Source organism: Colius striatus, chromosome 4, assembly GCF_028858725.1.
Source record: "Colius striatus isolate bColStr4 chromosome 4, bColStr4.1.hap1, whole genome shotgun sequence".
In the NCBI taxonomy this organism is placed as follows: domain Eukaryota; kingdom Metazoa; phylum Chordata; class Aves; order Coliiformes; family Coliidae; genus Colius; species Colius striatus.
This window is the reverse complement of record NC_084762.1, coordinates 3,420,918-3,436,156: the sequence shown is the minus strand read 5'-3', so window position 1 is coordinate 3,436,156 and position 15,239 is coordinate 3,420,918. Positions and strand designations below refer to the sequence as shown.

The following is a 15,239-nucleotide window of genomic DNA, read 5'->3' as shown; positions in this document are numbered from 1 at the left end:
CCGCCCCGCCGCCTCCGTGCCCCCCCGGCGCCCCGCATCCTGCAGCCGGGCCCCCCGCGGTACCCGCAGCCCCCAGTATTTTGCGCGGGGCCTCGGCATCGAGGAGGAAAGGAGCTGGGAAGGCCCGGGGGGGGGGGGGGTGGGGGGAGGGACGGGGGGGAGGAGGAGGAGGAGACGCGGCTGCGGGGACAGACCCGGAGGGAAGGATGAGAAGGGGACTGCAGCCGCCGGCCCCGGCAGCGCCGCCGCCCGTACCGTCCACGGACTCCAGAGCAGCCCCCGCCGGCTTCCCGGCCCGCTTTGCCGCCGGCACCTTCATCCAGATCCGCAGCACCGGCGCGGCGGCGGCGGGGACGCCTTGTGTTGTCTCCTCCTCCTCCACCGCCGCTTCCCAGGCTCCCGGTGCGTTCGGGCCGGCGGCGGACGGGGGCCATCCGGCCGGCAGCTCGCTGTACTGCACCCCGCACGGACCCGCCGGCAGGACGGCGCTGCTGCAGCCCGCTCTCGCCGGAGGCCGCCCCCCGGTAATTTTTATGATTTTGGGGTTTTTTTTCCCCCACCCCCTACCCCCGTCCCCGCGGGAGGGTGAAGGGGGATCAGCGCCGAGGCGGGCCCTCTCCGAGGCAGAGTTGAGAGGTGAAGGGGGAGAGCAGGAAAGGCGGAGGCAGCGCTTTGTTGCAATAAACTTTCCTGCCTCCTCCGTCCCCGCCCCCCCCCCCGCGCTGCCGGGTCTGATTGAAAAGGGGAGGAAAAATAAAATATAAGAGGAGGGAGGGAGAATAAAAAAAACCCCTACAGCACGGGTGTGCAAAGAGCGAGAAGCCGATGGGCAAGGACCCCGCTTCTCCCCCCAGGGGCGGGGGGCCGGCCCGGGCCGTGCCCCGCCGGTGTCTCCGCTTCGAGCCCCGGAGCCGCCGGTGACGTCTGGCACACGTGCGCGGAGGCCGCGGCTGTGACTGGGAGCCGGGGCGGGCGGGGAGGGGGACGCCGCTTCCTCCTCCTCCTCCTCCTCCTCTTCTCCTCCTCCTCCTCCCTCTGGCCTGGGACAGACAGACCGCCGGACGGCCGCCCCCCCCTCCCCGCCCCCCCTCCCCTTCCTCACCCCGGTGCCCGCCGCTCTCGGAAATGCCCCTGCAGCAGGTCAGTGGTTCATGGGGCGGCGACGCGCACCGACCCCCAACCCCCCCCTTTTAAAATACGACACCCCTTAACATTTCCGACACCCCTCCAAAAAATTCTGTTCTCCTTTACTCGTGGGGTTTCCTTTGTTTTCGGGTGTGTGCTTGGCCCTCGTGGGCTCTATGGAGAGTGGGGGAGGACGCGGGGCATCCCTGCCGGGGGCGGGGGGGAGGGTCGTGGGGGGGGGAGGGAGCCCCCACCTCGACCCCTGGCATCCACGACCCCCACCTGGCATCATGAGATCCTTTAAACTTCCTCCTACCTCATCCCCATATGTTTCTGCCAGGGCAAAAAGGATTTTAACCCCCTCCCTCCCCCATCCATTCTGGGATGGTCCAGGTAATGAGATGCTGCTGTCAGTCGTGCAGTACTTTTTGAAGACTTTGGGGAAAAGCCTTTGCCTGTCTTGGTGTGTCTGGGAGATGAGTTGGTGGGCAGGAGCAGCTTTTTACATGGGCTTTTTGCAGATGCTGGTTGCTGAGTTGGTGATGGAAGTTTCAAGGTTTGTCAAATCCCATCCCAAAATGTTTTGGTTTAGGTTTTTTTTAAATAAGAGCCTTTGCTGGAAGAGAGAATTGACTTTTTTCCCAGTGCCTCTGGTTTTCAGGATATCCTAATGGAGCTTGGTGTCAAGTGAGCTGATTCAAGCCACTTTGCAATATTTTGGGTGATCTATGCAAGGATTTGATTCCTTGAAGGTGGCAGTAAGAGAAGACGAGGAGGAGTATATGATACAGGATGACTCTGGGAGAATAACTGTACAGAGCATTTTTTGGCTTTGAAGGAGGGATATTAGTGTCATAGGAAACTCCTAAAATTTCTTCTTAATGGATGCTACCAGACCTTTATATATGCATTTACTACTTTTTTAATTTGGGTATAACATTCACCTCTAATAGGAGGAGTTCCCGGCCATAAAAACCTTGGAAAGTGTCTTTCCACCTTAAAGGTTTGGAAGCAGGAAGGCAGTTTTGTGCTCCCCCTGGAAAAATAAGTCCCCACGAAAGTTTGTTATATACTCTCAGCCCCTATATTTACTTTGAGGAGAGATGTGAGATGGGGGAGGAAGAGAATGGTCAGGCTGGTGGTATCTACAGGCTTGGGCTGGCACCCTCCCAGGGTGATAAGCCTTCTGTGGCATGTGCCAGGAAGGGGCTGTGTGTCCCTCTCTGCCCTGACACCCCTTTTCACCTGAGTGCCTGTCTTGGAGCCTCCCTGGCTTGCTGCAGACTCATCTTTTGGGGAGTGAGGCTGAAGCATCTGAATGTTCTGCCTCCTCGTTCTGCTCTGCAAAGCACTTGGTGGGGAGATGACCCACCCCTTTGGCAGTTTCCCATCTCCCACCTCCTTTTCCCTGAAACTTAGAGGATTTTCTGGGGCTGGGAGGTGAGGATATTTTCCTGGTTGGCTCCCAGCTGAGCATCTTTTGAGAAACTGGTATCAGAGACTGGTGAGAGGAGCAAGAAAATGCTGGGTAGTTGAGGCAGTGAGCTCAGGCGACTAGCACCAGTATAAATTTAGCACTTGATTAGTTGAGTTGCAAGCAGTGCGTGGAGTGTGAGACTCTCCCCAGCTGAAAACCAGGCCCTGCTATGCAAAAGACTGTAGAGATAAGTCTAAAAGTTGGCCAGCACACCTGTGCTGGTTAGGGTTATGAAAATACTCTAGCTTACAGATGTAACTACACTGGTAGCACACCCATCGCTTCCAGATGGAAACCAGGGTATGACTGGAAAAGGGTTGGTACAGCTCTATAGTTTATGCTCTTCAGGGGAGATATTTGGCTATACCACCAAATAAAGAAGTTTCTTTGTAAGAAGGTAAAAAAGGTTTAAAAAAGTAATCTGTTTCCCCCCTAGGGAATTGGTTAGTTACTTTATCTACAGTTGTGAAAGTGTAACTGTGCTGGAAAGGCCTTGGGGCCTAGTCTATAAGAGCATGCAGGCTCCAGCCCCAGAGTGATGGGAATTAGCATCCTGTTCCATCTTTAGCAAGGCCCTGTCCTGATGCTGTCCAAAACCTGCTCCTCATGCTGGCACTACCTGTCCCTGCAGCTGAGGGTCACTAACTGGCTGGACTAACCTGGGAGGCTGGCACCCAGGATGCCCTTTAAACTTGAGGAGCTTATTCACCATTCCTGTCGAGTTACATGAAAGTGTTACTGGGCAGATCTGAACCCCTGCCATGGCTTAAACTCAAGCAGTCAGGAAGAATTAACCCTTGCAAAGCAACCATCAGCTTGTGCTCCTGGGGAAAGGTTGAGCCTCCAGGGATGGGGTCAGTGCTGCTGCACAGGGCAGGTGGTCTTTCCCTCTTCTCCTGCCCTCCTGTGCAGGGTTAGGGGCTGGCGCCACCTCCCTTCTTCCCTTCTGGAATCTTAGGCTTCCCAGGGTGGAAAATTAACCCTTACCAAAACAAATAAATAAAGGATTTCTGCTGGGCAGGCAGGTTGAAGCAGCTAATGGAAGGTCTGGTGCGTGCCAGGGACCATCAAGGTGGAGGCCAGCATGAGGGCACGGGGGTAGTGACACCATGCTGCTTTGGTGGCAGTGAGCTTGTGAATCAACTTATCTCCCCCTGAAGATGTGGGAGACATTTGATGATATACTCCAAAAACATTCTTGCTGCTGTTGCTTTCTCCCTGGGTGTGAGAAAGTCACTACCATTTGCAACTCCCAGTGCTTAAAAATGGGGCTGCTCTAAAGGCAAGTTGCTCAAAATGTTTCCAGTTCAAATAGTGCAGAATTTCTTACTGTCTTTGGGTTATAAAGATAAGCCTTTAAGAAGAGAGCCATTTTCTTAGCCATGAGAAAATGCTTAAATGGAGACACCACCCACATGTTAAGTCCTTTTTAAAAGGGGCTAAATCCTCTTAACAAGAATATCTTTAAAGAACTCCTGTGGCCTTTAGATGACATGAGCTGCAGAGAGGCTGGTTGGGAATACTTCAGAAGGGAGCAGGAGGATTTACATTTCCAAACTGAATACTTAGCACCTCTCTCATTTTTCTAGTGGTTTAGAAAGCACTTCTTCCTCCTTCCCTCCTCAGCAACTCACAGCTGGAAAGGGGGGAAAAGTGGGTAAGGCACAGGCCTTTCTTCTAGGGGTCAGGTAAAGGAGCAGGCCATGCAGGACGTACATACTGAAGGAGGGTTTAAGGTATGGGAGGAAAAACCTGTAAGCTGCATAAAGGAACTGGGCAGTTGACTAGGAGCTTTTCTTTATTCTGCAGGAGTAAAAAGGTTTGTGAAGACAGGGGCGCTCTCAGATTCAGACCCGTTTTCCTATTTCTTTGCCTGACGATTTGTGTTCCTAGGAGCGAGTGCTAGCATGAATCAAGGGGCCTTTGCTTTTTGAATAGCATTGAAGAGGAGTTTCTTTGCTTTAAATCCATCTCCTCCAGCGACAGACTGCCTCTGAGCCCAATGAGGTACCACATGGTCCTTTGGCACAGCTGGCCGAGGAGAGTTCAAAGAAGTATAAATCCCGATTGCCCTCACTGTGCCAACAAGCATCTCGTGGAAAGCAGGCATCCTAATAAAACTGTACAGGAATGGCTTGGAGCCTGCTGTGCTTGCTGATGGCAGCTCCGTTATCCTCACGCAGAGCCCGGCTATGCTGGTGTGGCCCCGTCTGCACCAGAACTACTCAAGTACGGTAGCCCCACCATGATAAGGGCTTTTGGCAGGGTTCCACAAGGCTTTACTGTTGCTGGAAGCAGTAGGCTTGCTTCTCTGTCACCTCTGTTTCATCTCCTTTGCCCTGCCCCTGGCCTGGCAGCACTCTTCCCTCACCTCCACGCTTGGGGAGCATCCAGCTGCGCTGGTAGACTGTTTTTCTGATGCTTTAGCAAGGTAAAATAGCTGGGTTTGGTGAGCGTTAGGCCTGGCATGTGGTAGGTATTGGGCATACATGGCCCAAGGTGGGATGAGAGATGGAGGAAGGAGTCAGGAGCTTTCCCATGCAGTGGTGTTGAGCCTTGGCTTTCAGAAGTTGGTCTCTGTCCTCGCCATGAAGGTATCTCCCTCGTGCCACCAGCCTGCTTGCCAAAGGCTGCATGTGGGTTGCTTGACAGCCATTTTATTCTGCTGTGGAGGCTGCTTCAACCGCTTGAGCAATTCAAGGCTTTTTCTTTCCCCTCATTTTATCCCAGGTATGTTTGGTGTTGCTCTGTTAGTTTTTACAATCTGCTCATTAGTGAGCACGTGCAATCATTTCAAAAACTTAGGGACTGCTGTATTTTGCAAGACATAAGGTTCTCCCACTACTTCTGTGACCACGACTGTGGCAAACGTTTGAGGAAGGAGCACAAGAAGAGGGCTTGGGCTGGACAGCCCTTCTCCTACCTGCTTTGAGGGAGCACTTCCTTGGTCAGGAGTTAACAGTGGGTTTTATAGCTACCAAGGGCCTGTGATTTTTGTTCAACCCATGTTTGAATCTAGTTGTAGTTCTGACCTTACATAGCAACAAGTTCTCTCTGATTAATGTATCTTGTATGGAAGAAAAAAACCCCTCTTTGTTTCTGCCTCACTATTTTTCCCTGTTTTGAACTTAATGCCTGTAGTGTTGTTGGATGACCCTGGATATTGTGTTAGGGGAAAAGCATTTTCTCGTATATTTCTCTGCACAGTTTATAATACCTTCTTTTTGGCCCTTGGTTGTCTTCTCCAAGTTGGAGTGCTAGGCTCAATTTCTCATGGCATGAAGGCCATTCATGTTAAAAGAACCTTTTATAAGTTATTTTACTAACAACCACATAGGTTCGAAAACAAATGTGTCTGTTAGCTGTGAGTTTTCACTTGTGAAGCTTTTGGGGAATGGCAGCTTTGAGAGATGTTTTGAAGACATAGTAGACTCATGTTGCAGAGCCAGAGGCTCCTTCAGAGCCACCTTGTTTCACCAGGACTTAACCTGTCCCCGAAGAGATGTGGAACAGAGGGAATGAGTGTGCCCAGTTATTGTGGAAAAGGCTCATGGCTAAGGTTTCAAAAAGCAAAATGAGTTGGCACTGTTCCTCTCTGTACCCCCTGTCCTGTGCAGGCCAGTGGGTCTGGTGTGTGTGTGGGAGGGGAATCCAGCCCACTCCTGTCTAGAGCACCAAGGAGGGAAATGAGTGAGAAACAAAGATGTGAATGTGTCTTAGGCTTCAAGTATGAGACCTTTCAAACCTTCAGGCTTCACTTGTGAAGATGTGTGCTGGGCTCATGGCTGTGGTGGCAGAGTTGGTCCCAGTGTGGAGGGGTGGGAGGGTGACTCAGGCTTCAGTCTTGGCTTGTGGAGGAGCTGCCCTCTAAGGATGCATTGGAGACCTGACTTCCCTTGGTGATCACCTAGATCCAGCCCTGCCCAGAGTGAAGCTTCAGCAGATGGAAAGCTCTTAGTATAACTAAATCTTCAGGTTTTTAGTGTCTCTGCAGACAATATCATTTACCGCTGGCAGCACGGAGCGTTGTGTATATGGTTGCAACTTTCATCCTCACAAATGACTAAGTTGGACTTCAGGTTTCTGTTTTGGCTGGTAGAGTTAATCACTTCCTGCGTTGTTTTTCGAGAGCAGAGTTGGGTTTGTTGCTACAGGGGGAAGAAAGCCCCTTTGCGAGCCCGGGTGCAGCGTGAGGGAGGCCGCTGGTGCCTCTGGGACGGGGCTGCTGCTGTGCTTGAGGTGCTGCTGATGGAGTATTTGGACTCGGTTTCAATTTCAGTTCTGTTTGAAGACAGACTTGGCAAAATTGCCCAATTTATCACATCTTTAAAAGGGAACTATTTCACTTCTGTTTTCCTCAAGTAAGCTGGTCCAAAACCACACTTGGAAGTGCTACGCCTGGCATGGGTGTCTCCTCAAGTACTATGCTGTCTGCTTGGATGGTGCTGCTATTCGCTGGATCTCGTGGCATTGGTGGAGTTCTTAATGCCTTGCGGGCTCAGCGTGAGCTGTGGTAAATATTTCTGTCTGCAAGCTCTGCAAAGGGAGAAGACAAGACTTTGACTTGGTGTTGATGAAGCCAGAGCATACTGAAAATGGCCTCTGCCGTGTGGTGCGGGTGCATTTCAGCCTTCCTTGTATACATGTATGACTCCATCACAAATGTGTTGGTAGTTGTTTGCATTCTGGACTTGCTTGAGTTTCATGGCATATGTTGTGCCTCTCCTGCCCTACTTATGAATGTGAACACTTACTGACCTGACCTGTTGCGGGGTGAAAGCCGACATGCTAACTTTGCTGCCGCTGTACGTGCGTGCACCGCAGCTTTCTGGCTGATGTGGCAAAGGCCTGACTGAGCTAGGGAGGAAAGATGGAACAGCAAAGATCACCTTTTCAGAATCAGGTGGCATCTTTTCTGCAACTGCATCCATGGGTAGGTATGCCTTTTGTCTATCCAACCTCTAGAACTAAAACCAAAACACCGTTTGGTCATTTTAAGGAGTCTTTATTTGATCCCTTGCACCTACACTTGAGATTTCCTCTAACTTCTTTGTGGCTGCACCTAGGCCAAGAAGTGGCCACTACCTAAGGCTGAGGGCATTTTCAAGTGCCCTGCTTCAAGGGTCTAGGACTTGGTTTTTAAGGAGATATTTCCATGTTGCAGATGTTGGGTCCTCGGTATCTTGAGCTTTACATGAGCAAGCCACTGTTAAAAGCATGAGGCAGCATGCTATTGGCTTTCACTTCTGTATCGTTAGAATGGGATTTTAGAGTTTCATCACATAGACTTTGTAAGCCACTAGCTGTTTTGCAGAGATTTGTGAAAACTCACAGAAAAAACGTGTCAACAACTGTTTTTGGAGAAAAAGGAATTTTATCGGGTAACTGGGTAACAGGAGGTTCTGTTCAGCCTTGGCTGCTTCAGCTCCAGCATTCCTGCTCCAAGCTGTGGTATGTGTGTGCTGGTTAATGTATGCATAGATTCTAGAAGTAATTTTCATTAATGAACTTCTTGAAAGACTTTCTGCATTGTACAACACCATTGTAGTTTGAAGTGGGGGATTTTTTTTTCGGTTGTTGTACAGCTGCTGGTTCAAAGGTTGTTGGCTATTGCATAACTTTCTGCTAGGAAGTGAGGTGGGGGAAGAAACTCATTGGCAAACTTCCTTCCTTGTTAATTGAGGTGACATTAAAAGCCTCAGCTTTAGGACTCAGTGGTGACAGTGCAAGAGTCGAATTCTCCTATGTTGTGTCAGGCTTATTGATGTGCTCTACTAGTTCTCTCCAAATGTGGCTTTCTCTTAATTTTAGTTCTACTCATTAGTTACAAAACCTTACTAAAACTGGAGTGCAGTAGGATACAATTTCTTTCTCCAAGCCACTGAATCTGCACTGTAGGAATTAATGTTTTTTACACACTTTTAAGTACAGATGTAACTTTTAGAGTGATACATTTCTGTGTAGGGCAAGCCTACTATTGCTCTCTGTGAAGCTTAGCTTTCACATTTGCCTTGCATGTTGTTCAGAAACAAGCTTGCATGTTGACTTGCTCACATCCCTCCTGCCCAGATTCCCATTTAAGAGATGTCATCTGGCAAATTTGGGGTCTGGAAGTGGAAAAAGTAACCTCTTGGTCTGGCGTTTATATTGGTGCAGTCCATTTATGTTGGCAGCAGGCTTCTGGCTTTCTGGGTGCTACCACAGCTGTAAGGAGAATCCCAGAATCTTGAAGGGACCTGGAAAGCTCATCCAGTGCAACCCCCCTGCCAGAGCAGGGCCACCTAGAGTAGGGCACACAGGAACTTATCCAGCTGGGTTGGAATGTCTCCAGAGAAGGAGACTCCACAGCCCATCTGGGCAGCCCCTGCCAGTGCTCGCTCACCTCAACAGGGAACAAGTTTTCCCTTGTGTTTCTTTGGAACCTCTTCTGTTGCAGCTTGTACCCATTGCCCCTTGTCCTATCATTGGCCATCGCTTAGAACAGCCTTCTGACAACCACCCTTTGTGTATTTGTAACCATTAATGAGGTCACCCCTCAGTCTTCTCCAAGCTGAAGAGCCCCAACTCCCTCAGCCTTTCATCACAAGGGAGATGCTGAACTCCCTTCATCATCTCTGTGGCCCTGTGCTGCACCCTCTCCAGCAGCTCCCTGTCCTTCTGGAACTGAGGGGACCAGAACTGGACACAACATTCCAGTTGGGGTTTTTCTAAGTACTGTTTCACACATTTTCCTCCTCAGGGGCATCAACATCCTGCAGTATTCCTCTTGCCCAACCTTGACTGTGCCACACAATAGAATATATAAAATGATGTACAGAAAGGATTTTGTCTTTCACCATAGGTGAAATGGTTGGCTGTGTTTATTGAGTTGCCTACCATGTGTTGGAGAAGACATGCTATAAGGAACAAGGATTTGCTGCCTTCTCTGACTTTTCCTATAATAGAAACTTGGGCTTTCCTTCAGTCTCTGCTTGGGCTTTTTTAACATCTGCTGGTTTTCAAGTCATTTTTCCAACCAGAGGCGCCAGAAATGGAATTATGTAGAATTAAAATGCCTTGAGTGGTGCAAGTAACCTAATAGTGCCTTCAGTACTTGTTTTCTTGTGCCTCTAACTCTGGAATTAAATGGCAATTACCATGTATATATGCTGGTGTGCTTTTGTTGCCAGCGTTGTGTTTTTTAGGCAGCGTTGGTGCCACACATTGACAGTCGGTGTTTTGTCCCTGTACAGTAAGCTGCTTCACACTCCGTCTCATGTCTTCGCATAGCGGGAATCGATGTTGGCTACAGCTCTCACAGAAGGCTTTTGTGTGGCCATATCTGAAAGCTGTCTTGTTGGGCCTTTTATCAGGGCTCTTGCAATGAGGCCATTATCCTCGCTCGTGGCGAACACAGATATCCACAGACATTTTTTTGGTGGTGTATTTTAATAATAATGCTTAGTAAGTGGCACGCTGGTGCGGAGTGACAGTGCTGGAGGGGCACAGAAATAATACCCCGAGGTGGCAGCCGCGCTGTGGCGGGACGTTATCTGTCCTTGCAGGCAGGGGCCGGGGCGGGAAGGGAACCCAGGGAGGGTGGCGATCGGGGCTATCGCCAGCACAAACAATCCAGTGCGTCGCCTCAGCAGAATGAAGTCTGACTTTTCATGGTAAGGCTTTTTATCGAGCTGCTCCGAGTAACCCAGATCCAAATTGCTGTATAATAGTTCTGCACTTCACTCTCCTTTTTTTTTTACCCCCCTTTATGTGGCTGTGTGGTATCTGTAGCCTAAAAATGACTCTTGGGGGTTATGTAAAACCGTGAGTCGCGCGAGAGGAAGCCAAAACTTGACAACTCTGCTGTAGTACTCTTTTTAAGCACAGACTTCTTCAGCTGGTGGAAAAGACAACTTGCTACTTGAGATGGGGGCAGGGAGGGCTTTAAAAATTATCATAGCATTTTGCACCACCTGCTTTGTCTTGACAGTGGCTATTTCATTGGGCTTATTCTTTTTATTCCCTCGGGAGCTGGGGGTTAGAAAAAGCTCTTTCTGTACGACACAATGTCCTGAAAGCATAAGCAAGTTGCTCATTTTCTCTCTCTGGCTCTTAGTCGTAAGAGCTGCCTTGATGATTATTTTTTCCCCCCCACTCAAATTAGCAGTTTATTTATAACATGCTAATGTGCTGCCTGCCTGCCCGTTGGTATCGCTGCTCTGTCGTGCTGAGCTGAGAATTGTTCTCTCGAAAACCGACACCGCGAAGATGACACAAACGAACACGGGAAGCTGTGTGTGATACAGAGAAATTCAGGTGGCTTTGGGGATGACTTTGCTTCACGCTTCTTGCTACAAAACCTCTTCAATCTCCTTTCTGATTTCAATTGCTAGTCACGTTTTTTCCTTGCTTGTTTTTATTCGTTACTTAAAGGAAAAAGCAGACCACTGCCTTTTGGCATCCTTGCTATTCTTTCATTCCTGTTGGCAGACTTCTCTGTGACCGTCTTCCACGTGCTACCACCAGCTGCCTTCTTGGATTGCAGGCAAGAGAGTGAGGAACTTCACGGGGTGTTTCCCTCTTCTCGGGGCCCTCGCAACAACCGCTTCACAAGTCAGAACCCTCCAGGCCCTACAAGAAAGCCTGGGGAGCATTCAAAGTCCACACCATGCGTGTGTCTTGTGCACTGGGAAGGAAAGGGCAAAATACACCACATCCTATGAGCTGCTGTGCTTGGAGCTGTGTGCTTTGTGTAGGTGTTTACAGGTGGTAAGGAAAAGTGCAAGATTTGGAGGCCTCCGATGTCATTTGCTTGTGACCCATCCTCGAAAGCTGTTCTTCACATTGCTGCTGCCCTTGGGGTGCTGATGGAGTCCTTCCCTTTTTCACAATGTCTTGGTAACATCATGCTTCTGCTGAATATGTGGGAAGGGAATGCAACAGTAGTTGAACAAGTTGCTTGCTGTTGGCTACGTATTAAGCTTAGGTACGTCCTGCTGTGGACAGAAAGAAGTTAATACTTAGAAAGCTTTTCTTTTTTGTAGGTTGGGAGGGGGATGGAAACCCACTTTGCTGTGAAGGGGAATGTGTAGGGGATTCCAGAGACTGACAGTTAATTAAATAAAAAAGAGAGAGAGAGAGAGAAAGAAAAGAAAAGCAAGCTTGTAGGCAGGCAAATTCCCTTTATTCAGAGAAAGCCATATGTTCAGGATACTATCCTTAGTGTGATTTATTTGCTTCAGAATTAGGAAAGAGGGTTGCTAGGAAAAGTAAGATGCATTCACTTCTTTGCCCTTATAGAGTTTTATAAGGGTGATTACCATCTCCCTCCTCTCTCTCAGTCCTGTAGAATAATCATATTAGTAATTAGAGCAAGCAAAAGAAAAAGTGATTGCTCTCACCTGCAATGCAGACACTGAAGAACTCTGTTTAAGCCCAAAATCAAGAATTTCTGCTTCAAAGTGCATCAGGAGTTTTCTAATTGTTCAGTAAGAAAGGACCAGAATTTCAGCCTTTTTACTTCCCCCTTCAGATTTGACTAGCTTTTGTTCTCTCGACTCTCCTTCAGCACTTTTTGTGGCCTCAGTGCCATTTTGAACGCGGTTCCCTGCTTCCTCCAAGGGTGGGAAGCAGGCTCTGTTGTACCAGGCAGCCATTCTCTCTGTTGCAAGTAATTCATCTGAAGGGGAGAAATGTGGCTTTCCCAGCTGTTTGAAGAGCTCGATTGTCACAGGCTGTGAAAAGCAGCCCCCAAACTCAGCTCAACTGGCAGTTGAGAAAGGAAGAATCTCCTTGAGAGAAAGCCATAGGCATCTGTGAATTGCTATCATATATCTAGCTAAGTGTTTTATCACGGAATTATGTAATTGTTTCAGTATGAAAAGACCTTTAAGATGATTGAGCGTGATTACTAACCTCACCCTGCGAAGCCCACCACCAGGCCATGTCCCTCAGCACCCCAGCTCCACGGCTTTGCAATGACTTCAGGGATGGGGTCTCCCCCACCTCCCTGGGCAGCCTGGCACAGGGGTGACAACCCTCTCAGGGAAGAAGTTCTTCTCAATTCCAATCTAGATCTCTCCTGGTGCAACTTGAGGCCATTTCCTCTTTTCTTGTCACTTGTTATTTGGGAGAAGATACTGACCCCTACCTTGCTACAGCCTCCTGTCAGGGAGTTGCCAAGAGTGAGGTCTCCTGCAGCCTCCTCTAGGCTGAACACCCTCAGCCCCTCCCCAGCACCCTTGTGCTCCTTGTGCCCCTTCCCCAGCTCCACTGCCCGGCTCTGGTCATGCTGCAGCCCCTCAGTGTCCCTCTGGCAGTGAGTGAGGGTCCCAACACTGAACACAGCCCTCAAGCTGTGGCCTCACCGTGGCCCAGCACAGGGGCACAATCTGGTCACACTATTTCTGATACAAGCCATGATGTCATTGGCCTTTTTGCCCACCTGGACACAGTGCTGGCTCATGTTCAGCTGTTATCCACCAACACACCTCTGGGCAGCCCTCCAGCCCCTCTGCCCCAGCCTGTAGTGTTTCATGGGGTTGGTGTGGCCCAAGTGCAGGACCTGGTACTTGGCCTTGTTAAACGTCCTACAGTTGCCCTCGGCTTATGGCTGCAGCCTGGCCAGGACTCTCTGAAGAGCCCTCCTGCCCTCACACAGATCTATGCTCCTTCCCAGCTTGGTGTCACCTGCAAACTGACTCAGTCCCCTCATCCATATAATTGCTAAAGATGTGAAACAGAACAGGCCCCACCACTGAGCCCTGGGGAACACAGCTATCAGAACCACCAATTTCAACAAAGTGGGGTGTGTGGTTTTTTTTTTAAGGTTTAAGCTCAATGTTAAGATGTTTAATAAGGCAGGCCAGCGAGGTGCTTTGGGTAAGAACCTTTCCCAGCCTCAGCATGGAGTTTCTCCACCTTGGCGAGCGAGGCCGGCGGTTTGAGCACGCGCCAACACGGCTTCCCAGAGCCGCGATACGGCCTGACCACAGTGGAAATCTGGAACCCTAACGACTCCGCTCGTAGGAAGTTGGACTCCCTGCCTTCAACCACAAATGTGGTCAATCTTAGGAGAGGCAATAACAGAGAGGAAGAAAGGTGGTAGTATTTGATTGGCTTTGTTCTCCTCGTTTTCCGCAGCGTGTCTGATGGATGGGGCTCTGGCTGTGAGAGGAGAGTGATAACGTTCCTGACTGATGGTTAGTTTCTTCCTTGTTGCTCTTAGAGGATGCTCTTTTGGGGTAGATGGAACAAGGCTTGCTTTCAGCCTATTAAACTCAGTGGTCATGTACTACTATTAAATGGTTGTGCTGCTTGGTAAACTTCAGTATTTCTGGAGATGGTGAGGCATAGAAGAGGATGAAATACCACGTTGAGCTAGCTAGTCGCTAGCTTCATGTGGGGACTGAAACAGAGAGCAATCCTGTTGTGACAGGTATCTAAGTGAGGATGAGGGACAGAGATCTTCCTGTTGCTCCTCCCTGGTGTGCCCTGGACCAACATGTGTGATCTGTTTGGTTCAGCAGCACAGGAGTGGCTGTTCATCTTGGAAGCTAAAATATCCTCCTCCTTGCTATCTGCATGTTCTCAGAGTGAAGTGTAATCCTCTCATAGGCAAAATTGCCTGCTAGGGTAGAAAGAAAAAGAGTTTAGGATCGGATGTGTGCCACCAGGAGTGCTTCTTGTGGCAGAGGGGATCTCCTGGCACCATCCTGGGACACGCTTTGGGGATGTGGTTTCACAGCCAGCGTACAATGATCCACCAGCAGGGTCATGCTGCCCTCCGTCCCCGCTCATGTGGTCCTGCTGCCTGCCCTTGTACGGACCATCTCCAGCTGAAAGCTAACACTGAGTGATTAGTTTTCATCCCAGGGAGCTCTTGGCAGCCAGGCAGGGGCTGCACCCTACGTCCTCATACTCTCCTGACTTGCAGGTTGCCTGTGTGACCTGAGCATCTCCTAGACATGGCTGAAGCTGCACATAATGAGAACATAACAGGTGGCTTTGTAAAGAAATGGGCAGCTTTTGTGCTATTACTGCTAGGTTCCTGAGCACAGGCAGCTGCCTGTGCCACTGCCCAAGGGCTGAAGGGATCTTGCACACTCTCCCCATCTCCAGTTTTCAGCTTTTAAAGGCTTTGGGGGGAGTTCAGGGGCTGTGGAGAAGAAAATATGACTGAAAAACATTCTCAATTTGCAGAGGAATTCCACAGCTGGTTAAAGGGAGAATGTGCATTTTCTCAGCAATGTGTTTGCGCTGTGCCTTGTGCACTCTGCTTCCAGTCCCTGACCGAAGCTCCCAGGCTATGCTGAATTAAATTATGGTGAAGATATACATGTAATTTGTGCCTAGAAGTTATGTATGTAAGGTGAACTTGCACTCCAGGAGGCCACCTCCAAAATCCTCACTATCAGGAACTCTGTCTCCTATGGAAAGACTGTGCTGCTTTGACTGGTGCAGTTGCTCTGAGCAGGGCTGGAACGTGACATTCTTAACAGACGAAGGTAAAGATGTTTGGTCTTGCACTAGAGGTCACAGAATCCCTGGAGAAAGCAACTGGAATGGTGCTTTTTTCCCCCTCTATAGAGGCCAAGAGGCTTATCTTGCATGGGTTACAAACATGGGAAGGCTCCTAGAGCTTCTGGCCACATCAGTG

The 15,239-nt window shown here is 49.6% G+C and overlaps 1 protein-coding gene across 3 annotated transcripts in view; it reads left to right on the top strand.

Annotated features, from left to right (window-relative positions):
* The first annotated feature begins 206 nt into the window (after positions 1-206).
* The window catches only part of E2F3 (E2F transcription factor 3), a 41,692-nt gene continuing 26,659 nt past the window's right edge, over positions 207-15,239 (top strand). For 2 of the 3 annotated variants that reach the window (XM_061994899.1, XM_061994898.1), the window contains exon 1: positions 207-524. In XM_061994899.1, coding sequence (XP_061850883.1) covers positions 207-524 — 318 coding nt within the window. Of the gene's footprint in view, positions 525-1,096; positions 1,141-15,239 lie in introns of those variants that run through there. The other variant, XM_061994900.1, reaches the window with a different exon arrangement.